At 40.3% G+C, this 27,373-nt stretch overlaps 3 protein-coding genes across 6 annotated transcripts; all 3 read left to right on the top strand.

Annotated features, from left to right (window-relative positions):
- Window positions 1-524: 524 nt before the first annotated feature.
- Window positions 525-6,164, top strand: LOC119033798 (myelin and lymphocyte protein-like). The gene is made up of 4 exons (XM_037124335.1): window positions 525-694; window positions 3,877-4,044; window positions 4,139-4,267; window positions 5,170-6,164. Exons 1-4 carry the CDS (start codon window positions 602-604, stop codon window positions 5,242-5,244), a joined length of 465 nt encoding a protein of 154 aa, XP_036980230.1. The 5' UTR covers window positions 525-601; the 3' UTR covers window positions 5,245-6,164.
- Window positions 6,165-8,171: 2,007 nt separating this feature from the next.
- On the top strand, window positions 8,172-15,637 carry LOC119034128 (NLR family CARD domain-containing protein 3-like). 4 transcript variants are annotated; one of them, XM_037124879.1, is made up of 11 exons: window positions 8,172-8,287; window positions 9,103-9,541; window positions 9,649-9,769; window positions 9,868-9,987; window positions 10,169-10,247; window positions 10,795-11,023; window positions 11,134-12,919; window positions 13,038-13,211; window positions 13,468-13,641; window positions 13,988-14,034; window positions 14,126-15,637. In XM_037124879.1, exons 3-11 carry the CDS (start codon window positions 9,681-9,683, stop codon window positions 14,665-14,667), a joined length of 3,240 nt encoding a protein of 1,079 aa, XP_036980774.1. In that variant the 5' UTR covers window positions 8,172-8,287; window positions 9,103-9,541; window positions 9,649-9,680; the 3' UTR covers window positions 14,668-15,637. The 4 variants fall into 4 exon arrangements, with proteins under 4 accessions (XP_036980774.1, XP_036980776.1, XP_036980775.1 ...); XM_037124881.1 differs by having other exon boundaries at window positions 8,173-8,287; window positions 9,103-9,769; window positions 10,169-10,257; window positions 14,126-15,636; XM_037124880.1 differs by lacking the exon at window positions 9,103-9,541 and having other exon boundaries at window positions 8,187-8,287.
- Window positions 15,638-15,774: 137 nt separating this feature from the next.
- pcca (propionyl-CoA carboxylase subunit alpha) lies at window positions 15,775-26,462 on the top strand. Its single transcript, XM_037124842.1, has 23 exons — window positions 15,775-15,895; window positions 17,222-17,299; window positions 17,527-17,574; window positions 17,916-17,984; window positions 18,649-18,762; window positions 18,969-19,022; window positions 19,168-19,299; window positions 20,018-20,054; window positions 20,269-20,347; window positions 21,050-21,152; window positions 21,379-21,473; window positions 21,773-21,923; window positions 22,101-22,244; window positions 22,777-22,851; window positions 22,989-23,057; window positions 23,199-23,274; window positions 23,351-23,564; window positions 23,683-23,785; window positions 23,997-24,095; window positions 24,284-24,337; window positions 24,612-24,752; window positions 25,108-25,185; window positions 25,391-26,462. Exons 1-23 carry the CDS (start codon window positions 15,842-15,844, stop codon window positions 25,457-25,459), a joined length of 2,136 nt encoding a protein of 711 aa, XP_036980737.1. The 5' UTR covers window positions 15,775-15,841; the 3' UTR covers window positions 25,460-26,462.
- The last annotated feature ends 911 nt before the right edge of the window (window positions 26,463-27,373 follow it).

Raw genomic sequence — 27,373 nt, 5'->3', positions numbered from 1 at the left:
GTAGATATCTCTTCAATACACAGACATGATCATGGTAAAAGTGCTATTTATTCACATTCTGCTGATAAGTTACATTTTCTTACATACAGCCCCTTCAAAGTAAAGCTGTGTGACTGTTAAAAGGGTCTGTGAGGTTGAGGTGGTTGAAATTAAATGTCTTCAGCCATAAAACCAATCATGAGCATCTGTATTTTGGAAAGAAACACCTGTGATAGCCCCCGTGTGCACCACAAATACAGGCTGCAGGCACTGTGTGGGGATCATAAAGTCAGAATAAACCTGAAACTCAGTGAACTCTTTCTTTACTCTGCAGCAAAAAACTGTAGACATTTCAGCCCACAGGTTTATCTGTAGCCACGGGGCACAAAATTCCTCTGATCATTTCAAAAATCCCTTCACAGGTCACCAGCTAACATTAAACACCAGGTAGCCTTGGGTGGTGTAAGATGAAGGGTGGTGCAAGGAGTCATTGTGGGAAGGGATCTCTCAACCACAGGAGCAGAACGGGTTTGTCTGGCCTCCCTATAAGAGTCAGAAACACCTGCTGCCACTCAGTTTGAGCTCAGAGGAGAGGGCCGGTCGCCAGAAGGAACAGGCAGAGATGGCTGCAACGACTGCTCAGGCGATGGGGAGCCTGCCCAGCGGACTGGGGATCTGCGTCACGGCCCCGGATATATTTTACCTGCCTGAACTGGTGAGTGCGACTGGTGATGGCTGAGGACAGAGCAGCTGACCTTCAAGTCAGTAATGGAGGGTATTTCTTTCCATTCTGGATAAATGTTTGGAATTCAGCTGATGAGTTTCCCCGTGTCAAGTGGAACTCATTTGATTTTAAAGTGTTTTAATAAAACACACATTGCAATAAGCAGTCAGTAATGTCACTCGTGGTAACAATTACACTATTTTATTCAATTGGTTGACAACAAGTCGTCAACTTTAACAAAATGAAGGTATCTTAAAGGAACAAAAGGCAGTGGGAAAACATTTGATATTGAAATAAGTGCATGTTATAATGTTATTTATGCTGTTGTATCTCATGTTTAACTTCAGGGACCAACTTGGATGTTAATGTAAAAAAAAAAAAATGAATTCCAGACTTTGTTGTATTTTGGCCTGAAAAACCAACAAATAAATGTGGTGTACAGTACGAGTTTCATTTTTGAGTATTTCCGTAGAAGTGCTCTATGAAAATGTGCATTTTGGTGAAAGGGGAGATGCTGAAACATATTCCCAACATGGGAGGAGCGCCTGGGTCTTTCCACCTCTCACATTTCACTCATATTGTGTCTGTGTGCTGATAATCTAAGAAAGAATGCGGCCAACTCTTCCTCTCCCCCGAACGACGACAAAAGATAGAAACTGCTCATATGACGGCGCAGGGGAGGAAAGTGTCTCCAGTTTATGTTGTATGTTAGGTTGTTTATTTGAGCTTTTATTTATCAAGGGAAGGGTTTTGATGAGGATCCATCAACCAGGCTGCTGACGCCCTGCTCCCACAGGGGAGTGAAATGAAAACAAGAAACAGATCTGCAGACGGTGTGACGATGAAATGTGCTGAAGAGGCTAAAGATATCTGCAAGTGTTCCGTTTAATAGAGCTCTGTTTGAAAGAAATTCTTGTCTGTTTTGAAAGGACAGAACAATAAAAGCCTTGTGTAGGGCACCGTGATGGTTCACTTCTTACTTCAGTTAGTCCAGACAGAGAAGGCTGTAATCATGATATAAATCATAAAGTGCAGGAAAAGTTAAGTTATCTCTATTATCTATTATCTATTATTTATTTGTAATATGCAGGTCAAAAGACAACAGGTTCTCTTAGCAGAAATATGTAGTCGCTGAAATGCAGGTGAAGCAGCAATTATGTAACCTCATCTTTGGATGGGCTGTAACCTATTTGAATGTGATGAGATGAGATGTGAGAGATACATGTGTCACATTAGCTCCACAATATACAAACACAACTGTATACATACGTATAAAAAACATCCCTAGGTTTTGGGTTTTTTCTGGGTTTCTGAGTGCACAAATCCTTGAAACTGTAACATGTGGCATTCAAGCCGACCCTCCCCTCTCTTGTAAAGTGCAAGTCTGAAATGCCCTTTTGTGTAAATGTTTGATTGGGTCTTGAGAGAGTCACGCCCATTCTTTATCATATCAACCTACAGATCACGTACACAGTATAATGAAATGTAGTTCTTTAATAGCAGAAAAAGAGAAAAATCCAAGGCGATGGAAGTTGAGCCAGAATCATTAAATAAGGCATGGCTTGTGTTTAAATCGACACAAAGGCTTTTTTACGTTGATCTCTGTTCACGTTTATACGCTTGTATATTCAGGCAGGTGGGTCATGACTCAGTAAAAGTTCATTCCAGAGAGTTTCGATCATAGGGATGTGGTTAACATTATCTAAAGTAACTAAACACCATCCACCCTGTGCTATTGAAAGTAAAAATAAATGTTTGTTTAGTCAACATGTGAGAGATGTGGCCTCTGATCCTGCTGACTTGTTAGTCTGACAGCTATTTCATATGAATTGTTGACTTCTACATTTTATGGTTTTGACCTCATTTAGATTTATTCATTTTTTTGCTATCTGCAAGTTCACTGTGCTGATTCTTGACTTAAATGGGATCAAAAAGAAAAACTGAAACTTAAACTTGCAGCAAATACAAAATCCAGTGATTTCTTTTAATTCCTAAATCATTTGACCCATGTGTAGCCATGTAAATCAGCCTGCATCCAAGTAGTGTTTGATCAATAACACACGTGACCTATAATATACCATCCAAGTCAAAATAATGGTGATGAAGCCTGAACAGCAGAAGGAAAAAAGTTTAATCAGAACTGGAATATTTTTATTTGACATGTCTAAACGTTTAAAATTATTCATTTGTTGTAACCTTTTTTTAAAATCTACTTTTAAACTGTCATGGCTACAGTGGGTTTGAAATAAAAATAAAAAAAGAGATCACAGTTAAGCCTATTTAGACTGAGAGGAAGTATGCATGTATGTCACAGGGCATTTGAGGGAAAATAGCTGGCCTAAGGAGAAGAAACCAGGAGTATCAAAATGTATTTCTGCTTGTAGTAGGATTTCATGTCATGCACTGGAAAAAATAATTTGTTTTGGCAAGTAATTAGCAAGTAATTTCAGGCTGCCTGCAGGAGTCATGTGACTCACTGTCACAGCAGAACAACGAAAGGAGACATTAAAGGTCCCAGTGTGTAGGATTCACAGGTGGTAGAAATGGAATATAACATGAACATTTATGTGTTAATTTGTGGATAATCACTTGAAACTACAAATGGTTGTGCTTTCTTTACCTTAGAATGAGCCTTTTGTTCAGACTTTATAAAAAAAAAAGGACACAAGACACACAGAGGCAGTAAGATAGAAGGACAGAAAGAGATCTTTAGTGACGTTGATACCCAAAATCCAAAACGCAAACAACAAAAGGCAGGCAGATGTAAGCCCAAGGAAAAAAACTTAAAGAGGGATGCAAAACTGAAGACACACCAGAAGCCACAGAGACAAAAAGCAGGAACAAAGGAGGAAAACAAACAAAGACAGGAAGTGGAAGGTAATGAACAACACATGAGAATATGATACAAAATAAAACAGGAAATGCCAAAAATTCAAACTATGACGTCTTTTTTATCTACAAGGAGAGAGCGGGTCTTCTTTCATCTTGTTACACTGCACTTTCTGCAGAAGTCCAGAACAGACAAACTAAACACTGGCTTTAGAGTGCCCTTGTAGTGCTGGACAAAGGTCTGGCTGCACCAGCAATCATCTGGTATAGCCAGTAGTCAGTTTGATGTCACTCTGGTACAAACAAATATCCCAAATATCATAAATCATAATCCATCTTTGCAGGTGTTCGGTGGTCTGGTGTGGATCCTGGTGGCGTCGACCCGCGTGGACCCCCCGATGCCTCTGGGCTGGGTGATGTTTGTCTCTGTCTTCTGCTTCGTCATGACTTTCCTCTGGATGGTCATCTTCGCAGCTGGAGGTCATAAGAACAGCTCCGGCTGGGCTGCTGCTGTAAGAGGAAGAGATCAGAATGAGAGAAAGAGCAAATGAAGCTGAGAGAAAAGTGCTGTAATGTTTTGTTTTTTTGATCCGTGTGTGTCTCCAGGACTACGCTTACCACGGCCTGGCAGCGTTCTTCTACCTCAGTGCAGGCGTGGTTTTGGCTTATATCACCTTCCGGGCCAAACCAGTTTCGGGCGTAACAAAAAACTACCAGATTGACATCGCTGCTGTGGTGAGAATTGGGTGCACACATCTATTCATCTGTACAGCACTGAAAAATTTACATTACAGGACTTAAATAACAAACAGCTTGACATTCTTTACATTTTTTGAGACAGTCTCCTTCAATAACAATCTTAGGTTCACTGTAGGATTTGCGCAATTAAAATGCCTTTATTTAGCATTGATTTATGTGTTTAAAATGACGTTGTGACCAACATAGGTCTTCATCAGGGGCAGCAAGATTGTATTGCCCTAATGAGTTGAATGGGAAGGCCTATTGGTCCAAAACCCAAGGAACCTGATAAAGAAGGAAGGTCACCGAGTCTTGCTTTTGGGCTAGACTGCAGTGTTGGTTGTGTTGAAGTCAATGGGGGTTTCATGGAGAAACATAATTAGACCAAACATATCTATATCATTTGACTTCTGATGCACAAATGCCCTCAGAAAATAAAAGGAGCCTTTCTGACAGAAATTTGCGTAGTAAAAATGTCTTCTTTTTTTTTTTTTTATCAGCCGTTAAACTTCTCTCAGAAGTGTGGTCTTTCATTTCTTGGAGGCATTTCTGCATCAGAAGTCATACGATGTATTGCGTTTCCATCTGCATCTCCTACTGACTTTACTGCTGCTGACAGCACTGTCTGTCCTCAAAGCTGGTGACATAGTGACCCTTCTTGTTTGAGTTCCTTCTCAAAAATTAGGAATTGAAGCGAAAAGAGAAGAAGAAATCAGTGATTAAAGAAAAGCTATATTGTGGCTACTAAGTCAATCCTTTCTGTGTGAACATGAAACTATCAACTGGTCCACATGATCTGTTTATGACTGCAGACACATGTTAAGTAAAAACTTATGTTATCTTACCATCAATAGCTCCAAACATTGATATTTATATGTTTTCATTTGTGTGTGTTTCAGGTGTTTGCCTTCCTGGCCACATTCCTCTACTTCATCCACACCATCCTTTCCTCCATCCGATGGAAAAACTTCTGAAGAGCGACGCTGATTCGAAGATGTGTGTATGTGTGTCTGTGTCTGTGTGTGTGTGTGTGGTGGAATTACCCACAAATTACAAAATTGTACTGGTCGGATTCATTGTGGTTTTATGTTCGTTGAAAGTTGAGCAGATGTAGATTTGTGAAGAAGAACCATAAGATAAAATGAAAGCATTAATAATGAAAGTGAATGAAGAGTTGTACCCTGTAATCATGTTCTTATGAAAACTGTCATTTTTTTTTACGCATGAGGTCAATATGAAAAAAACAAAACAATCACGAAACACACAAAAGAAAAGATCATTGTCAGCGATGAGCAGAGTTATGTCATGTGAAGTAAATTAATTGCGGTGTTGTCAGAAAGAAGTTCCTGATCAATAAACAAACGCGAGTTCACCTGTAGCTTGATGGAGATGTGATGAACTGAATAAATTGGAAAGTGAAGTTATGAATTTAAAGGAACAGTTCAACATTTTGGAAATATGTTGGATATATTAGCTTCTTTTGGGAGAGTTAGATGAGAAATTTGAGAACACTCTCGCATCCTTCCCTAAAATATGAGGCTACAGCCAGCTGATGGTTATTTTAGCTTAGCTTAGTTTAGCTTAGCTTAGCTTAGCTTAGCTTAGTTTATCTTAGCTTAGCTTAGCTAAGCTTAACTTATCTTAGCTTACCGTGATGACCAGAAACACAGTTGTGATTAGATGGAGAGATGTTAAAAATGCTTCTCGTTGATTTTTAGATTTTCGACAACTGCTGCAATCATTTTTTTTTGTTAGGTTTTTTAAAATTTCTTTACAATGTAGAATTAATGCCATAAATCATCAGTACATGAATGACAGTGAACTCTATGTTTTAGGTTTAAGACCTCTGTTGAGAATTTGTGTAGTGTTGCCATTTTTTTTATCACAATATTAAAATAAGATATAGACGTAAACATGACGGAGTCCATGTTTTATTTGCTCCATCTTCTCCCTGAAACATTTGAACATCTTGAGCCCACTCAGTGCTTAACTTTCTGCTGCAAGAATGGATGCAATCTACAGCTGAAGGAGAACTCTGGAAAATAAAGTCCCCAGAAAACTGTGGGAAGCCAAACTGTACTCACTCCCTGTTTTGAATCAAGATCAATCCCTTATTTCCTGTGAAATCAGTGAAAATGTCATTAACAGCCCAATCTTGCAATGCTAGGAAGTAGTGAGAAAAGATCCCTGGATCCCTGATCCGTCACTTTCTTTGGATCAGCACTAAAAGTTAATGGGCTCCTTTCTGGATAGAGACCCATACTCCATCTAAGTTTTGTGGAAATCCATTTAATAGTTTTTTGTAATCCTGCTGACAAACCAACCAAAAAAAAAGAACCTAAAATGGACATGTGTGAAAACATCACCTCCTCTGCGGAGGTAATAAGCAAATAAAGGATCTTTATTTGAAAAATAAAAATCCTGCCTGGTGTTAATTCAAAGTTTCAATACATTAAGAGGCAGAACTACATTTTGGAAAGCGTGAACATGAATGATTCTGACAAACATTAAACCATCATAATGTACAAAATACAGGTGATCTGCAGAGTCTGTGAACCAAGATTTTTTTTTTGTCAAACATTGATAAAGTGTGTACCATTTTGCACCACATTATTATAGATTTGAAGATCAAACAACACAGGAACTCAAATAATTTGTCATTATTCCAAATAGTCTGGATGATATGTGACAGTTAATTGTTAATTGTTCACTTTCTCATGGAAGCATGAAACTTGGTATAGCTGGACAATTCGAGGCCATTGGAGCCATTGCAAAAATGTCAGGTGAACAGTTGATGATGAATCTGGTGACATTGTGAGAAGGAAACAACAGTATATGAGAAGCTCGGGGAGACTAATAATAATAATGATAACAGAAATTAATAATAATAATAATAATAATAAATAGATAAAATAATAATTTCTACATGACCTTGTCGGAATATAACTAATATTGTTTTACCTAGTTCAAATTTGACTGGGAATATTCTCCATGCCCTCAGGTTTGAGATGTTTAGCAACACACAGACGTGTTTTAAGGTACCAGTTTAAATTTTTATGATCAGGTTTGCACAACATTTGACAGCTGTTGGTGCCCTCTAGTGTCGAAGGCATTTTCTTTCTATACATGACTCAGAATTAGGATATAGGGATATAGGTGCATATATGGGTGCTTTACTCTTGAGATTGTCTACTATAGTATTTTATTTTATTGTCTACTTTACCATTGTATTCATATCTTTATCTCTCGTTTCCATTCATGCATATTTCTGTTTTCACTTTGCATGAAGCATCCGGAACAAAAACAATTTCCCCCGGGGATTAACGAAGTATTCTGAATCTGAATCTGAATCTGAATCTGAATCTGAATGCACATGAATGGAGTCACATGAAACATTTTTCTTTCCCCCGCTATTATCAAAATTATGAGATAAAGCTGTTTAATTAATTTACTGTATTCACTCTGTATGCGCTGGCTGAAATTGTTGTTTTCACCCGAAATCTTTTTCTCCCTAAAAGAAAAATACAAAGAACATAATGAATTACTGATATTTGGATATTAGCTTTTCTTTAGCTGGTAAAGAAACAAGTACATCAATAGAACTTCTGGAATGTTTTGATGTACTTGAGTAATTACTTTTCTTGCCTCTTATACTCCACTATTTACAGAGAGAAATGCTACTGTTTACCTGACTACATTACCAGACAGATGACTTCAGAAATGAGAGTCTCTGAACACCCTCACAGGTGTTCTCGGTACTCTGGCTGTTTAGACCTTTAGTCAGGTGGGTGATGATGGGAGGAGCTTTCCAGGGAATTGTGTGACAGAAGGCATGAGGGACCTTTTTCTGTTCAGATGGCCTCCACCTGAACATCTAACTACAAATCTTATTCCGGACTTAATTAATTAATTAATTAGTAATTTCAACATCCCTGTGAAGATCACGTATTCTGAATGACCTCTTCACCTCGTGTGGATTAGAGGTCCTGCTGGTTACTGACACCTGGCTGAACGCAGGTGAGCTTTGTGAGCTGCTCACACAGCACCGTTTTACTGCCACCATTCAGCTTTGTTTCATTCTCAAGGTTTCAAAGTACAGCTGACTAAATTAGAAACAGCAAGTCATTTTGTTATCACAGATCAGGCATAACTTTGCTAGAGTCTTGACTCTTGGTAATCTTAATATCCATGTTTACTGTTGCTGAATTCAGGCACTTGATTAGATCTTTTAATTTAATTGAATTCACAGTTTACAATCAGTGATGGAATAAACAACCAAGTATATTTACATAGGTAATGTAGTTTACTTAAGTATTAATGAGATACTTTCATTTACTACAGTAACTTCATTTTGGAGGCAATTATTGCAGTTTTACTCCACTGTGTGATAACTTTAGTTACTTTGCAGATAACATTACATATTTGATGAATGTCCCATAATATACTCATAGTGTAGCCTGTTGTTTATTTGTACTTTAAAGTACATTTATTGCCAGAAAGTTAATTAAATATCAGAAATGGTTTAAACTTTTACTCAAGTACTATACGTATGTGTGACTTTCAAAATAAGTATTTTTACATGATATTTTTCCTCTTACTCAAGTATGATGACTACTACTTCTGTGTGGAATTAACTGAACCATGCCTGTCAGATCATATGAATGCTATCATATTTTCTTGACTGTTTTGCCTTCCTTCACTCTGTAACTTTGCCACTGCCTTCAAAGCTGCCCCAAATATTTGTCCTTGAAGCCTCACCTCCCCCAACTCAATACAGAGGAACTAATTTCCTTGCTCAATGCGTGCTCCTCCATTCTCAACTCCCCTCACAGAAACAAAGCCTAAACCTACTAACCACCTTCGGCTAAACGACACCACCAGAGCCCTCAGGAGGAGATGGAGGAAATCTGAGCGCAAGTGGAAGCAGGATAAGCTCCAAGTTTCCTCTGACATCTTGAGAGCTCAGCAGAGCAAAACACTTCTCATATTTCATCTCCAGCTTTGACATAAGATCCGTTTTGGTCGGCTTGCTATAAATTCTCTTACCTGTCTCCAAGACGCCGTCCAGATGTGTCATACTAATATGTGAAGAATTCTCATCGGACGCAGACCTTGCTTATTTTCAGGGTTGTATTTTTAAAGTGGCATTGTTTTAGCATTGTCTTGTTAGACATGTGAGGAGGTTTTTGTTCACATTAACATTTGACCCTGTGAACGCAGCTCAGACTGAGACTCACTTGAACCAGTCAGACCTCATACTTTCATTATGAAGTAAGGAGAGACACATGTATGCACAGAACATCCACACACTCACAAACTCACTAATGTAGGATAAGACGTGACATAACTATGCTTCGTCTTGGCTACATGTTGAACAGCAGGCTGTTTGTGTAAATGTGAGGCCGCTGCTATGAATGACTGTGGACGCAGAGAGAAGGGAGTCCTCCCCTCTAAAGCCACTCCGTGTAGGGAACATGACCGTCAGACTAAAGTTCAGAGGTGAGGTGACGATCTCTAACTATCTCTTCTAGAGGAAGCTTGGCTCTCAAATCACTCCAGAATTGCTCACAGTTAATGCTTTGTGTATCGTGTTGAAGACCAGTGCAGCGACACACACCGGAATGTCCTGAACCTGGACCTGGACCAAGCTGTGTGTCCCTGAAGAGTTATGAGTCCATGGAACCTCCTATACTTTTTAGAGAATCTGATAACAGAAGGTGAGGTGTTGACACCAAAAAAAACTAATTTGTGACCAAGTTAGTACAAATTTTTCACAATTTCCTTTCATATCTGCTGATCAGATGTAAGCTGTTACTGACAGTAAGAGTCAGTATGCTGGCAAAGTTGGTTGGATCAGCAGCACGAGTAAAGAAATATTTCTGCTTGATTCCTCCACAGAGTCGACCAGGAATGCTCAGAGTTTCCTGGTGATCAGTCCATCCAGCAACATCAAGCAAACCTGGAGACCATATTTGTGGTCTGTACATGTAAACCAACTTTACATCTGTTCTGTTCTACAGTATCCCCATGCTTCACTTTTTAGACCAGTGGATTTTTAGTGAGCTTGACATCAATCTCAGGATCAGCTTCTGGGGGGCGACAAATAATGTTTCAGGGCTTCTTGTGGCTAATGGATAACTGGATAACTGATCTCCAGGCAAGGACTTCCTCTTCCATGCATCATCATTGTATACTGTCTGATCAATCTCAGAACCCACCGACTATTGTCCGTCAATGATGTACTGTAGCCCTTATTTCTTAAGAATTATATCTACAAACGGAACAGTGTTGTAGTCAATACAGCCTCAACCAAGATCAGTTCATTACCAAGACCAAGAGTACAGATCAAGACCAAGGTAGGGTGAGACAATACACAGTAAAAATTCAGTAGGGCTGAGATAGAGACCATCAATAAATGGTCTTGAGACCAGTCTTGAGCATTTAGAGATTAGTTCGATATTGATCTGATGTTTGTTTCCTTGATTATAGTTTGATTGGCTCATTTACAAAGTTATCTGTTGTAGCTGCTGGAGCAGAACATTGTCACTTTTGCGAAGAACGAGCTGAAGAAGATCCAGAAGGCTCTGTGTTCAGATTACCCAGAATGCTTAGACAGTTGGAGGGAGGATGAGGAGGTGTTGGATGGTGAGGATGAAGACCAGAGGAAGAGCAGCAGAGAGGCGTTTCTGAAGATCACACAACACTTCCTGAGGAGAATGATGCAGGCGGAGCTGGCCGATCGTCTACAGAGCAGTAAGTGAATTTCTCCAAAGAGTTAACATACTGAATAAATTGGACATTTACTTATGTCCGAAGTGATATCAGATGAAAGGAAATTAAATATTGCTTTGTTTTTTGTTCAGGACATCCACTGTGTTTCCAGCGTAAACTTAAATCTAACCTGAAGAAGAAGTACAAGTGTGTGTTCGAGGGAGTCGCTAAAGCAGGAAACCCAACCCTGCTGAATCAGATCTACACTGAGCTCTACATCACAGAGGGAGGGACAGGAGGGGTCAATAATGAACACGAGGTCAGACAGATTGAAACAGCATTCAGTAAACCAGGCAGACCAGAAACAACAATCAGACACGAAGATATCTTTAAACCCTTGCCTGGAAGAGAAGGATCGGTCAGAACCGTGATGACAAAGGGAGTGGCTGGCATTGGGAAAACAGTCTTGACACAGAAATTCACTCTGGACTGGGCTGAGGACAAAGCCAACCAGGACATACAGTTCACATTTCCGTTCACTTTCAGAGAGTTGAATGTGCTGAAGGAGAAAAAGTGCAGCTTGGTGGAACTTGTTCACCACTTCTTTCGTGAAACACAAGAAGCGGGACTTTTCAGGATTGAAGATTTCCAGGTTGTGTTCATCCTTGATGGTCTGGATGAGTGTCGACTTCCTTTGGACTTCCACAACAATGAGATCCTGACTGATGTTTCAGAGTCCTCCTCAGTGGATGTTCTGCTGACGAACCTCATCAGGGGTAAACTGCTTCCTTCAGCTCACATCTGGATAACCACACGACCTGCAGCAGCCAATCAGATCCCTCCTGATTGTGTTGATATGGTGACCGAAGTCAGAGGGTTCACTGACCCACAGAAAGAGGAGTACTTCAGAAGGAGATTCAGAGACAAGAAACAGGCCAGCAGAATAGTCTCCCACATCAAGAAATCACGAAGCCTCCACATCATGTGCCACATCCCGGTCTTCTGCTGGATCACTGCTACAGTTCTGGAGGGTGTGTTGAAATCCAGACAGGAAGAACAGCTGCCCAAGACCCTGACTGAGATGTACATCCATTTCCTGGTGGTTCAGTCCAAACGGAAGAGTGTGAAGTATGACGGCGGAGCTGAGACGGATCCATTCTGGAATCCAGAGAGCAGGAAGACAATTGAGTTTCTTGGAGAACTGGCTTTTGAGGAGCTGCAGAAAGGCAACCTGATCTTCTATGAATCAGACCTGTCAGAGTGTGGCATCGACATCCGAGCGGCCTCACTTTACTCAGGTGTGATCACGCAGATCTTTAAAGAAGAGAGAGGGCTGTACCAGGACAAGGTGTTCTGCTTCATCCATCTGAGCGTCCAGGAGTTTCTTGCTGCTCTTCACGTCCATCGGACATTCATCAACTGTGGTGTCAACCTGATGTCAGAAAAACAAACAACCTCAAGAAAAGAAGATTCTGCAGCAGCATTGTTCTATGAGAGTGCTGTTGACAAGGCCTTAGGGAGTCCAAATGGACACCTGGACTTGTTCCTCCGATTCCTTCTGGGACTTTCATTGCAGGCCAATCAGTCTCTCCTCCAAGGCCTGCTGACACAAGTAGAACATGGCTCACAGACCATTCAGGAAACAGTCAAGTACATCAAGAAAAAGATCAACAAGGATCTACCACCAGAGAAAAGCATCAATCTGTTCCACTGTCTGAATGAACTTAACGATTGTTCTCTTGTGGAGGAGATCCAACAGTACCTTAAATCAGGAAGTCTCTCCACACATGAACTCTCTCCCGCTGAATGGTCAGCTCTTGTATTCATCTTACTGTCATCAGAAAACGATCTGGCCGTGTTTGACCTGAAGAAATACTCAGCGTCAGAGAAGGCTCTTCTGAAGCTGATGCCAGTGGTCAAAGCTTCCAGCACAGCGCTGTGAGTATAGAGATACATGTCAGGATGTATCTATGTAGGAAAGTTTTGTTTTGTCACATTTATAGCGTGCTAAAAATAAAATACAACTTTTGTATTTCCCTTTCCACATGTTCCTCAGACTGATTGACTGTAACCTCTCAGAGAGAAGCTGTGCAGCCCTGTCCTCAGTTATCGGCTGCCAGTCCTCGAGTCTGATAGAACTGGACCTGAGTAACAACGACCTGCAGGATCCAGCTGTGAAGCTGCTGTCTGCTGGACTGGGGAGTCCACACTGTACACTGGAAACTCTCAGGTCAGGATTGATCAATCTGTTGAACTCTCCTTTCCGTATATGGATAAATTCATCACCTGAGTAATGATTGGCTTGTTTCAAGACTGTCTGAATAACTTTCCGTGCAACCGGAGGTTTTGCGTCTGTTTTCTTACTGAAACCTGATTGTTCATGGATGTTAGCAATAATAGTAATGAGCCAAACCCCACAGTGGCCATCGGTACTTCCAGCTCACAGTCTCCACACATATTGAAACTTGTACGTTTTGTGTTTGCAGGTTGTCGGGCTGTTTGATCACAGAGGAAGGATGTACTTCTCTGGTCTCGGCTCTTACCTCCAACCCCTCCCATCTGAGCGAACTGGACCTGAGCTACAATCATCCAGGAGACGCAGGAGTAAAGCTGTTGTTGGCTGGACTCGAGGATCCACGCTGGAGTCTCGACACTCTCAGGTATGAACAGGATTAATACAAACAGAAAAAAATGGGAACATTAGTAGTTCTAGTCAGTGTCTTTTCATCACTGTCGAGCAACATAAAACTGAGAACAGCTGTGTTTTCACTGACTTCATTGGAATGAGCATTTTGTAACTACAGAGGGAGCTGGGGTCCTCTTCCACAAAGTCTGCTCATGATGATCATCAAGATAATACTGATATTAATCTGCCATGAATTAGTGTGAGTAATGGGTTGTTGTAACTCAGCAAGTAAGAAACTCGACTGAATTGTGGTACATGTGAACTTGCAAGTATAGGGTAACAAACTCTGTATGATAGCGATGTAATGTCTTTGTTTTCAGTGTGGAGCCTCGTGGAGTCCGATGGTTGAGACCAGGTCTGCGGAAGTGTAAGTGTGTTTCACTCCAAATCTCTGTTGATAGATGAGGAGATGATCGTGTAATGACTGCAGCTGTATTGTGTATTCATATCTCCACCAGATTCCTGCGAACTAACACTCGACACAAACACAGTAAACAATCGGATCAGACTGTCCGACGACAGCAGGAAGATGACACACGTGGACGAGGATCAGTCGTATCCTGATCATCCAGACAGATTTGACCACTGGCCTCAGCTGCTGTGTGAAAACAGTCTGACTGGTCGCTGTTACTGGGAGGTCGAGTGGAGCGGAAAGGTTGATATATCAGTCAGTTACAGAGGAAGTAGAAGGAGAGGAGATAGTGACGACTGTGTGTTTGGAAGGAATAATCAGTCCTGGAGTCTGACCTGCTGGGATGTCCGTTATTACGTCTGGCACAATAACAAAGGAACGTCCATCCCCCCGTCCTCCACCTCTGTCTCGAACAGAGTAGCAGTGTATGTGGACTATCCAGCTGGCATTTTGTCCTTCTACCGGATCTCAGCTGACACTCTGATCCACCTCCACACTGTCAACACCACCTTCACTGAACCTCTTTATCCTGGGTTCAGGTTCTCGGCAGACAAGTCCGGTTCCTCGGTGTCTCTGTGTTCTCTGTAGCAGTTCAGTTTGTACACGATCACACACAGTAGATGTTGGTGAGAACCCCACTGATGGAGGTGGAAGAGGCGGTTGAGTGAGCTGCACAATGATTGGCTGAAGTAAGAGGAGAGCAAAGGATGCTGGGATGAAAGTATCTGTGCTTAAGGGTAATGTGTAGGGTTGGGAATGTATATACATGCATACATATGTATACTTGACGATTCAATTCTGACTATAAAACAATGAGCAATAAATCCTGATGCGTGAATTTTTTTGATTCACTTATTATTCATATCTGTATTTAATTTCATCTCCTTCTTCAGAAATGATGTTAGTTATTTTATTGAACTGAAGATTTCTGACCTTTTTAGTTATGACAACACATTTATTATGTTGACTCCTGTTGTTGTCTTTTTTTACTGATTATTCCTCTGCTAATGCTAATAACTTCTTCATAATGAACTTGATTTTTTTTGTATGCTGAACTGTATTACTAAATGGGATAAATAAAACACACCAGTTTATATTGGATTTTACTGCTTCTTCTATTTTGTATTAATATTTAGTATGAAAACTTCAGCACTTCTTTTCAATAGCTTACATGTGACCCAGTGAAGCAAAACCAATGTAAAATTGTGTTACTACCCAGGTCACATAGAATTCATCTCTTTGTATTGGATTTTATGGCTTCTTCTGTTTTATATCAATATTTGTATCAAGATTCAGGAGCTATTTTTCAATAGCTTCCATGCCATGTGACCAGATGTCTCCAAACTGATGCCGAATTGTATTACTGCACAGGTCACATAGGACACACATCTTTTAATTGGATTTTGCTGCTTTTTTTTTATTATTATTATTTTATATGAATATTTATTTTGAAAATCCAGCATTTCTGTTCAATAGCTTCCAAATCATGTGACCCAGTGGCTGCAAACTGATGCCGAATTTTATTACTAAATGGGAGAAATGAGACGCAATTATTTGTATTACACTTTACTGCTTTTTCTACTTTATTTGAATATTTCTCAAGAAATTCATTTCTTAAGCTTAAGGAATAACGCTTTTCAATAAAGTTGAGAGAAAAAAAAAACGTGACTGGAGTTGACGCCTCTCTCTCCGCCAGTCCGCGCTCTCTAAAGCTATGTCGTCATCACGTCGGTGGCGTGGTTGACGGTCACAGTTGGGCAACATGGCGGCATACAGACTCTCTCCATCACTGCACAGGCTGCTGTTCGCTGGAAAGGTGAGCTGACCAGAGTCAGTCTGCACGACACGAGCTCGTTTAGCAACCTGCCACCTGTGTGTTTACCGACAGCACGCGGCCGACGTGACAGCTGTTTGTATAGCTCATAACCTGCTCGTGACAGGTTAACGGGACTGAATGCTCTTGACGGTGAAGGCAGAAAGATAACACAAAACACTATCTGACACGTTAGATATATGATACACACAGAGGAACCAGCCACATTGTTGAAGTTGTGCAAAAATGAGTGCAGAAGCTCCGGAAATGAAAAAATGTTACCTGGCGTGTCTTTTGTCAGAGATCGTCAATCAAGTGCAACTTTGACATTGTCTCAGACAGGCTGCGCTCCAGACGACTGTTAGAAAGTCATGGTCTTTGTTACACAAGTCATTCTTCTTCATCGCACAGTGTAAATATACAACGCCAACTCTATTCTTCAAACCCGGAACTTATTTTCGTCTGACTGCTGACTCCCATCTTAATGTGACTTTGGAACAGTGTGTGCATTTGGTCTAGTTGTGACACACTGACAGCTGAGGTCTGATGTGTGTCAAATTATTCTTCACATTTGAGAATGTTTGAACTGTTGCAATTACAGATTAAATGCAAGACACACAGCGCGGTCACTCAAGTTTCAATGGTGCAGACAGCTCATCCAAAGTTTCATTATTTTATTTTCTTAACTGGATCCTATAAAAGGTGTCATGCTCCACCAAACTAACCCACTAGGGGGCCCCTAGGGTTTAAAGGTGCTCTATGTACTTTTAATCAGAGAGTGAGATTGTCATTTTTTTACTCTAGTTTTCATGACTGTATAAACTGAATAAACAAACTGACCTTAAAATACAACACAATTTCATGCTGTTTTACTTTGTTTATATGTGGTGGACCCTGCCACCTTTCCAGCTGCAAACAGTTATCTGAGGACCTAATTTTCCTCTGAGAACAGCTTGTTTAGTCGCTTATGGGGGAAAACAACTCTAACCCTATTCATTCTAGTGAAGTTAATCATGCTGAAATGACAGCATCTGGTAGCGATGGCATAATGTCTGATTTTTAATCAAATCCCATTCTGAGTTTGAGAGAGAAAGTTAACCGTTCGACAGTTAGAAACACTGGCTGAAGTGGGACGTTTCCATTCAGTTTACTCAGCAGAGTTTAGTTGTCTGCCTTCATCATGTTTAAAAAGCTGCTGTGGATTATTATCAGTGACTGTCTGAAAGGAGAACCAGATGTGCAAAACTCCTAACTAAATCCAGGTTGTTGGACTCATTACTACATCACTCTGTAGTAGCCTTATATAGTGTTTCTGTCTGTGCTTTGCAGTATGCCGCATTCCAGTCAAGATGCTGTATGCTGCACTGCAAAACTCAGTATTCCACCGTTTACAACCCTGATGAAAAGGTAATGCACAGCTCTCTGTAACCATCAGTGTATTCAAAGACTTGTGTTTTATGTGTTACTTTTGATTTATATCTGTGATTTCTGACACAAAATGCCTCGCTCAGGAGTGAGGGGTAAAACATTTTAAAGTCTTGTTGTTAAACTTATGATTAACAGGTGAAGTAAAGAAAAGCTGTTGTTGTGTCGGTGATAAACAGACCAAATCTGTCTTGTGTTTGCTTCCACAGACCTTTGATAAGATCCTTATCGCCAATAGAGGAGAGATTGCTTGCAGGGTAAGTGAGGCCAACACTATGAAATATACTCTGCATGAAATCCAACTGAAGCTGTTGTAGGATTAGTGTTGAACACCTAAAAGACATGCACTCACTGGAGCTTTATCTCACATCCAACCAAATGCAGGAGAGTGTAATAAAAACCCCAGAGGGCATGATGGGACAGCCCTGCAGTATTATCACCTGGGCCACAAACTTTGCTTTGCTCCTTTTCCCCCCCAGTTTTGTTAATAGTGCTTTTTCACCATGAACAATATAATTCATAGTGTTCTATTTGACATTGACCAATACAGTGAAGAATCAGTGTTATGGTAATGTTGTGTGTTTTTTTTTCCCATCAGGTGATCAAGACTTGTAAGAAAATGGGCATCAAGTCTGTAGCTGTCCACAGCGATGTAGACTCCAGTGCTGTAAGTAGCCACTCATGTTAAAGAGTCCAGAGTTAAAGATTGTAGTTCAGTTTAGATCTTTGTATTTCCCAGGAAACTTCTGTCAACTTCAAAAGCTACAAAACACCTTTACTAGATGCTTCCTAGTTTCAAGGGATAGTTTGGCCCAAATCAAAAATGCTTATTTTTTCTCTTAACTGTAGTGCCGTTCATCCATGCAGATTGTTTTGGTGCAAGTCACAGGGTTTTGAAGATATCAGCAGTAGAGATGCTTTCTCTACAGTACAGTGGAACTCGATGTCACTGTGCATGTGATCCTCAAAGAGCCAAAAAAAAAAAAAAAAGTTTGAAAAACTCATCTGGAGTGTCTCCTTCCAGAAATCATAAACAAGATCATCCACAGACATTATCATGAGCAGTTTCATGTAGGAACAATTTACTTTCCATATCACAGTGCAGAAGAAAGCCAGCATCCACTCTTGGTTAGCTTTGCTGTCTAAGCCAGCTAACTCTACAGCTTAGTCGTGAACAACACCATAAATGCTCCCGTTGCTCTGAATCAGATACAGTCGAAATCAATATCATATCGAAAAGAACAAATCATTTCAAAATCTCAGTCTCCTTATCTCTCTTCTACTGTTGAGATGACATTTGGATTTAACTTCCTGTGTTTGTGTGTGTCCAGGTTCATGTAAAGATGGCAGATGAAGCGGTGTGTGTCGGCCCCGCCCCCACCAGTAAGAGCTACCTAAACATGGACGCCATCATGGATGCCATCAGATCCACTGGAGCTCAAGCTGTAAGCATTTCTGTTACTCCTTTCATCATGTGACTGTGATCAGTCATCCATCAGTCTGGTTAGATGTTGGTGCCAAATATTTCTCTACCATTTAATCCCGAGAATACATCTATGGATATGTTATTTCAAAATTAAAATTATGTATTTGATAATACATAATTAATTTTGTGAAACAAACCAAATAAAGTTTTTTTTTCTCTGTAAAGGTTCATCCTGGTTATGGGTTTCTGTCTGAAAACAAAGAGTTTGCAAAGCGCCTGGTGAGTAATGTGTAGAATCAGGTGGACTCTTATTTGCTCAATGTTCATAGATATAAGAGCAGTTGAGTATGGAAGTTTCTTCTGGATCTTGGTATCAGTATGATCTGATATGGTAAATTTCACTGCATTGTTTTGTTGTTGCTAGGCGGCAGAGGGCGTGACATTCATCGGCCCAGACACCCATGCTATCATGGCAATGGGGGATAAAATTGAGAGCAAGCTGATCGCTAAAGCTGCTAAGGTCAACACTATCCCGGGATTTGATGGAGTGGTCAAGGTATGGGCACAAATACAAAGCTCTATTTATAAGCACCTCTTCCTATTTTTTAACTGAATATTGATTGAAAAAAGTGTGAATGATCTTGTAGGTATTAACAAATGCATGCTTAGTTGTGTCCTGTAACAATAAGATGTTTTGTCATTCATATAAAATACTCTGCACTCATATTCTTTGCCTCATTTTGGTCAGCCAAGCCATAATGGCTTCTCCACTGGCATTAAAGGGCAAGAATGAGCCCATTTGACACTCAAATTTGGACACACAATGACAAAGTATAGACAAGAATCAAGTTCTGAAAAGGAACATGTGTAAGAACCTCGCAAAGGTGAGAGTTGTGCTTTAGGAATCTCTATCAAACGATATGTTTTATTTTTGGAGAAGCTGGTATGAGAACTAACCTCTGTTTTGTGAAATGCATGTTTTCATGATTTTCTGTGGGAAGCATCTTGTCCCTAACAAGACAAGTTACTGTGTTTATTACTTTGACTACTGACTAATCCATCATCCAAGTCCAACTCCAGTGTTATTCTAGGTCTGGATTTCAGTATCCTGTTGCAATTCAATCAAACAACACTACACAGTGACAGATTAGTCAACAAATGTAACTACTTCATATTTAAAACCATCAAGACAGATCTTGGTGAGGTCATTCTTGCACAGTTGTCAGTGATGTTTCAGTTCATGATCACTCAACATAAACCTCTCTTTGTGTCAGACTGCTGAGGATGCTGTGAAGATCGCACAAGAAATTGGTAAGTCACCACTTTTTCAACACAGTGTACAATACTACTACAATGCTGTGTGTGTGTGTGTGTGTGAGAGAGAGAGACAGTTCCACTGTTCTTTTACTGCAAAAAAAGACTTTCCTTTGACTTGTCAAATCTCTGGTTAAAACAAGTCGAGGATTCAGTTTTACAGATGCATGTTTACAATTGTGGTGTTAATTTAACTCTGTGTTGCTTCTAGGCTACCCAGTGATGATCAAAGCATCTGCAGGAGGAGGAGGGAAAGGAATGAGGATTGCTTGGAATGACGAGGAGACGAGGTAATGTTTGTATCAGACAGACCTAACAGCAGTGAAGCTGTCATTTTACTTATTCTATAGTACCTCAGGAAAACGTTCAGTCAGAACGGTTTTGGGTGGTGATAGTAAAATTCCTATCCTAAGATAAAATAGGAAGGATAGTTGTTCACACACATCATCATCCTTAATTAGTTATGAGTTAAACTGCGATGGCAAGATAGTAACTGAGGCAAATTGAGAAGTTTTATAAACACTACAAAAAAACAATTTTGATATTTCTCAGTGATGGCAAAGGCTAACAACTGGATGAGAAGTCCATTCAGCATTGAATCCTCTGAAATTCCCAGGTATCACAGTTGAGCAAGAGACTTTAATGGTGTTTTCTTGTGACGACACATTGAAGTCTGCCTTCCAAATTGTTAGACTTCTTGATACATCAATACAACGTATACCCTGTGCTTTCAGACAAGGCTATGCTGCTGTATTTTAACGACAGTCAAGGTGGTACTTGGTATTTTCTAAGGTGGCGCATGGTGTTTTAGTCTTTAGTCTTGTAAATCATCTACTTCAACTCCCTAAACCGCTGATTCACAGTCTACTAACTACTGAGACCTACTTTTACATTTAGCTATTACTATTGACCACTGCATGTTGTAAGACGTGATTTTTGTATATGCTGCCTTTATCACAGCTGCAACTTTGTGTGCGTGTTTGCTGTTACAGGGAAGGTTTCCGATTCTCATCCCAAGAAGCGGCGTCCAGTTTTGGAGACGACAGACTGCTCATTGAGAAGTTCATAGACAACCCCAGACATATAGAGATACAGGTACGACTCACATGCACACAAAGAGTGTGAGGGGAATTCTTTGCAATATTCCTGACCCTGACGTCTGTCATGTGAATGCAATATTATTTTGCAGAGTGTGATTTGGATATATGGTTTCAATTATTACACTGGATATCAATAATGGACTTTTGTGACGTAAACTGTAAATCACAAATCACCTCTCATTCACCAGAGGTAATCAGGGTGCTCTGTGTGCTTGTTGCAGGTGCTGGCTGATAAACATGGTAATGCTCTGTGGCTGAATGAGAGGGAGTGCTCCATCCAGAGGAGGAACCAGAAGGTTGTGGAAGAGGCTCCGAGGTAAGTGACAAACTCTGGCACTATGTGGTGATTGGATTTTCAATATTAGTAATATTTATTTTTTGTGTATTGTATGCTGCAACTGAATTAAAATATGAATGTGAATCATATCTCAGTAGTACTGTAAGCAAATGCTATAAGGAGTGATTGTATAGAGTGCAGTGCAGAGCATCCACCCATACATTAAAGAGATAGGAGGCTTTGAATTCTTTTTCAAAGGTTTGGTATTTGTATTACATTACAATGCCCATTTGCACCACTGAGGTGAGTCTGAGTGTCTGGCGTCATGTCCTCTCCAGTACTTTCCTCGACTCAGTGACACGGCGGGCGATGGGTGAGCAGGCCGTGCAGCTGGCCAAGGCCGTCCAGTACTCATCTGCTGGCACAGTGGAGTTCCTGGTGGATTCTAAGAAGAACTTCTTCTTCCTGGAGATGAACACACGTCTACAGGTAAGCGTGGGGCTGTGTGGATGTGACAGCTGGGTTTAGATTCTCTTTATTTTCACTTGGAAAGACCCTCAACAAACACGAGACGCCTCTAGAAATCTAGAAAAAGAAATAAAACTCCAACCCTACCCCTTTTTCTTGATGAAACTTGTATCTGCTCTGTTTGAACTTTGACCCTAGGTGGAACATCCAATCACAGAGTGTATTACTGGCCTGGACCTGGTGGAGCAGATGATCAGGGTCGCGAAGGGTTACAAACTGCTGCACAAACAAGAAGATATCCCAATAAACGGCTGGGCCATCGAGAGCCGAGTCTATGCTGAGGTTTGCATGTGTGCCTGTGCTTGTATGTGTGTGTGTGATGGGTGTACAGCAAGGATGTTACATTAAAACCTGAATACAGTGTTAGAGGTGGACCTCCACTGATTCTTATAAAAGTAGTTCAGTGGCACTTGAAGCCAAAATGGCCCAACCTCCTCATACAGCTTAACAACCATTCACAGCTGGGCTCACCAAGCCCGAGCAACCCACATGACAGACGGTTGGGTCAAAGACCTACAAGCTGCCCAAACGACTCTGAGAATCAGAGCTCACACGTGTCCTTAACAACTCTGTAAGGACACTCCCACACGGAGTTTAATAGCCCACAACTCCCCTCCCGTTGGTTAGAACTTAGGAAGCCTCTTGGATGAGAGGTGAAATGTCTTCAAGAAACATCTTCAGTAGCCAACGATACAGCACATAGAATCACCATGACCTGGATGACTGAGAACCTTCATCAACATTTAAAACTTGATCCAACATTCAGCTTAAGGTGCTAATGAGAGTGAAACCTGTTTATTGTTTGTTCTGTCAGGATCCTTACAAGTCTTTTGGACTTCCCTCCATTGGACGGCTGTCTCAATACCAAGAGCCTCTCAACCTCAGCAATGTAAGTGCGTTTGTGTGTGCACGCAGTCCTATCCAGTCCTAACCCATACACTTTAGTTTGTAGTGTTGTTTTGGTTTGGTTTTCAAATTATATTCTGCCATATGAAACCCTTTTTTGTCTGCTCCTCCCTCTGTCAGGTCCGTGTAGATAGCGGCATCCAGGAGGGAAGTGACATCAGCATTTACTATGACCCCATGATCTCTAAGGTCAGAGATGTATTAAATATAACTTTGTTTTGTCAGTGATGTGTTTCAAATTTTTTGGAACAGATGGTCACCACCAGAAAGTTGATTACAAAACAATGGGTTTGTGGCTCTGTTATAATTTCCTCTGGTATGTGTTTGTAGTTGGTTACCTACGGAGCTACACGTGCTGAAGCCCTGTCCAGGATGGAGGACGCTCTGGATAATTATGTCATCAGAGGTACACTGACAGATTTTCACAGGCGACACACAGACACGTGTTGTCTTTCTGTAATGACGTTTGTTCTTCTCTACAGGTGTGACCCACAACATCCCCCTCCTGAGGGAGATCATCACCCACCCACGCTTTATTTCTGGCGATATCAGCACCAACTTCCTGCCAGAGGTTTACCCCGATGGCTTCAAGGGGCACCAGCTGGAAGTGGGAAACCGCAGGGAGCTGTTGGCCTCTGCAGCAGCACTCTACATTACTGCTCAGCTCCGTTCACAGAAGGTCTTGGGTAACCTGAGGTAAGTGCTTGATGTTGGGGAGGGTCTAGTTTGCCTTACATCATCCCTACCATCACCAGACATGTTGGTTAAATATATATCTGTATATAAAAGGAGTATATATGTGTATGTGTTGCAGGGTGTCCTCAACCCCTGTAGAATGTACACACTGGGAGCTGTGTGCAGAGCTTGGCGAAGGATTATATTCCATGGAGGTTACCAAATCAGGAAATGTTTATATTGTGAGTATTTAATGTGCACCCTTGAACAAATTGAATATACCATTATTCCTGTTAATAAAGGCATTGAATGTCCTTGATGCATTGAGTCTTTCTCTACAGGAAAGATAAGGAAAACATGTTTGAGATTAATACTGCAGACATCAACTGTCTAAACCAGGCACCAGGTCCCTTAAGAATACACTAATCCGTTTTTGTGTCTGTAACCCTGTAGGTGGAGGTGGATGGAGGAAAGGTGGAAGTCAGTGGGCAGTGGAACTTGGCCTCCACACTGCTGCCACTTACCATCAATGGCACAGACAGGATGCTACAGGTAACACACACACACCTCAAGTTGTGAAATTATGTCATATTTTTCATATTACGCTCACAGTAATAGCTGAAAAAAACTGTGCATTAAAAGAAAAATGGTTGACATACATATTTAGACTACTGACGTGGTGGTGCAGATGATGTTTTGCATGTGTTATCTAATATTATGTGTTTTCTTTGTTTTTTTAGTGTCTGTCCAGAGATGCTTCAGGACAGATTGTTCTGCAGTACCTGGGCACATCAGTAAGGCTGCCTGTCTGCATTTCATTACAAATACTTAATGACACTCACAAAGTGCTGTTTCTGGTGTTATGCTTTCTCAGCGGGCTCTAGTGTAGGTTGGGGTTATGTTAAACCCTAATTGACTGTAACTTGTTCTTTTAAGTACTTGGCGTACTTTCCTCAAGCTCCCTTTCTAAGTAGTAACTATGTTATTTTATAGGAACAATAACGCTTTTTTATCAGAAGAAATGGACACCTCCTTCCGGTGTTTCTCACACTGTGTATTCTTCTGTAGTTTAAGGTCCGCGTTCTGTCCAAGTTGGCAGCAGAGTTGAACTCCTACATGCCGGAGAAAGTTGCAGAAGACACCAGCAGCATCTTGCGTTCACCAATGCCAGGCTCAGTTGTGGCTGTGTCTGTCAAGCCCGGAGATACGGTAACACATCCAAATAAGCAGAAGTTTCTAACATACTGTACATACAGAAGACCATTACTAACGCATTATCCAGTGCATTTAACACAAAGAACATTGTCACAATGAGAAACAATATTTTCAGGAGTGATAGACTCCACAATTGGATTGTACAGGATTTTTACTGGATGTTATCTTTGTCAACTTCTCCTTGTTTGGTGAAGGAGGTTTATTCTAAAGCAATCAATTATGCCATCTTCATTTTATTAGCAATGTTTTAAGATAGTCAAGCTGCTAACGTTATTGGTCGAACTGTAATGCTACTAAACCATGGTTCTGACACACTGTCAAATGTTTCTCTGTGTTTGAATGTGTGTAGGTTGCAGAGGGTCAGGAGATATGTGTAATTGAAGCTATGAAGATGCAGAACAGTTTGACTGCTGCCAAGCAAGCAAAGGTAACTATCTGAAATACTCATTGTGGATTTTTTATTAGTAACTACTGATGTCAAGTTCAGAGAATTTAATGTGTGTGTTGCTAAATCAGTCAGTGAAATCAGTGCATCCCAAAGTAAAGCATATAAAGAAGCAGGACCCAGTATATGGTGGCTGATGTTTTAATGTTTGGCTGTGTGTGTTTGTGTGTGACCTCCTGCCCTTCAGGTTAAGAAAGTCCACTGTAAACCAGGGGAGACGGTGGGAGAAGGAGACCTGCTGGTGGAGCTTGAATAACACCACCTTTGTCCTTTTTGATGTATGACATCAGCACCAGGATGAGCCTTACTCCTTTCTGCCAGTGTGGATGTTCCTCTGTGGACACAAACAGACTGGACGTTAATGGATACTAGATTTTTCTTGCCTATACAGTGGCCCCCAGTGGAGTTTAGTTTCCCTGATGGTGACTCAGAGCTGAGTTGTATCAGCTGTGTTTGTGTCTTTTCCACATTTCAAACTCCTTTACTGTATGTTGGTGGGTTGGATGAAACTGTCTTGAAAAAACATTTGTGTTTTGCTTCTGCTTTTTGTATTTTCTAGACCCGATTTTTAGTTTTTGTTCACCTACAAACAATTTATTTTCTCACTTTGCCTCTATGCTGTCTGACCTTGCAGCGAGTTTTGGTTAATGTGTGAAGGTTCTGAGACGTCTACATAAGGAAATGTCTGCCATTTTCCCATGATTTAAGCACCAAAAAGTGGTAGTAATGTCAGACTGTAATCAAAATTTAAGGACTGTAACAACCATCATTAACAAATGGTAAATATGTACAGTTTATTACACTTTAGTTAATAATTATTTCACTGTTGACAATGAAATGCTTTATAAACCACTTGTTAAACAATTGTAAATGTTTATAAACATCAGTTGCAAATTTATAATGGCCATCCGAATAATGTTTATAGCCGAGCTAAACAGTATTTATTAACCATTTACAAAGTATCATAAAAATCATTTGCAACTATGCAATAAACAATTGTTTGATAAATGGTTGATGAAACATTTTATTGTTTGTTAACAATGATTTAACTATAATTGGTATAGTTAATATACTATAGTTTAATTAACTATAAATTCACCATTTATTATTATGATACAAAGTGTTACAGTACCAAATGTGTGTTGATAACACTGGAGGTAAATAGGGAAACATAGGAATATAGTTGTAAATTTGTCGAAATGAGACCCTACAAGACACTACACAAACAATAAAGTGCTCATTCTTTTCTACAAACAGTACCTCTTCTTGTTTCTGACTAAACTGCTGACTAAAACTATAGTTGTAATAAGAAAAGCGATGTCACAATATGACCGATGGAGTGTATACAAGGGACTTGGACATACAAATGAACACCAGTTCTCGTTTACAGATGGGTCATACACTGAGGGAAAAATCTGTTTAAATGAGTCAAGAAATGACGGTGAGAATGTCTAGTAGCGTAGTCATGCTTTGCATAGTTTTTCTCATATGGTTTGAAAGTCATTTGAGCAGACAGGCGCTTGGTGAGTGGTGACCCACTCTCTCTTTATTCTCCTCACTCCTTAGCCACTTATAAACGCTGTCTTCCGGATAATTGATGCATAATGTTGCAAATGAGAGTTCAATCCAGCAATATAGAGTTTATCAATTTTTAAAGCCAGAAACTTTTTTTGAAATTAGTTAGCAAGTTTATGTAGTTTTAGTATTTTGCTGTTTGAACAGGCTGTTTTTATACCCAAGCACTTGTTTCTGATTATTTTGTATGCACGAAGTTAGTGTTAATAAGGAAATAAAGAACTATAATGAGTTTTTGCCTCTGTTACTCTCAGTTAGGGGTATTTTGAGGAGATAATATGGCATTTTTTTCCCCAGGTGCCTGAATATTTCCTCATTTTTAATTATATTCCTGTTAAATTTGAACTTGATCTTTGTCCATGTAGACTACATGATGTGGATCCATTGTGTTTTCCAGTTAGGGGGCAGTTATACACCTTTATGTCTGGACGTTTCTTAATTATGCTATTACATGGCAATTTTTTATTTTGTTCTAAACACACATTGTACATTTATACTGTATTTTTTTTTAAATGACATTATGTTTTTAGGTATATTTGAGTTTTGTGTACGTTTAGGAACTTTTATTCTGAAAAGAAAAAACTCAACCGGAAGT

This window comes from Acanthopagrus latus, chromosome 15 (genome assembly GCF_904848185.1).
Source record: "Acanthopagrus latus isolate v.2019 chromosome 15, fAcaLat1.1, whole genome shotgun sequence".
Lineage (NCBI taxonomy): Eukaryota > Metazoa > Chordata > Actinopteri > Spariformes > Sparidae > Acanthopagrus > Acanthopagrus latus.
This window is presented reverse-complemented; position numbering and strand designations above follow the sequence as displayed.

Bases quoted from the DNA above. Each gene is read 5' to 3' on its own strand.
- LOC119033798 (XM_037124335.1), top strand. From the start codon at position 602: ATGGCTGCAACGACTGCTCAGGCGATGGGGAGCCTGCCCAGCGGACTG. The intron at 695-3,876 runs GTGAGTGCGACT...CCATCTTTGCAG, and splicing joins TATTTTACCTGCCTGAACTG to GTGTTCGGTGGTCTGGTGTG. The intron at 4,268-5,169 runs GTGAGAATTGGG...TGTGTGTTTCAG, and splicing joins AGATTGACATCGCTGCTGTG to GTGTTTGCCTTCCTGGCCAC.
- LOC119034128 (XM_037124879.1), top strand. From the start codon at position 9,681: ATGAATGACTGTGGACGCAGAGAGAAGGGAGTCCTCCCCTCTAAAGCC. The intron at 11,024-11,133 runs GTAAGTGAATTT...TTTTTTGTTCAG, and splicing joins GGCCGATCGTCTACAGAGCA to GACATCCACTGTGTTTCCAG. The intron at 13,642-13,987 runs GTATGAACAGGA...CTTTGTTTTCAG, and splicing joins TGGAGTCTCGACACTCTCAG to TGTGGAGCCTCGTGGAGTCC.
- pcca (XM_037124842.1), top strand. From the start codon at position 15,842: ATGGCGGCATACAGACTCTCTCCATCACTGCACAGGCTGCTGTTCGCT. The intron at 20,055-20,268 runs GTAAGTCACCAC...TGTTGCTTCTAG, and splicing joins GAAGATCGCACAAGAAATTG to GCTACCCAGTGATGATCAAA. The intron at 24,338-24,611 runs GTAAGGCTGCCT...ATTCTTCTGTAG, and splicing joins TGCAGTACCTGGGCACATCA to TTTAAGGTCCGCGTTCTGTC.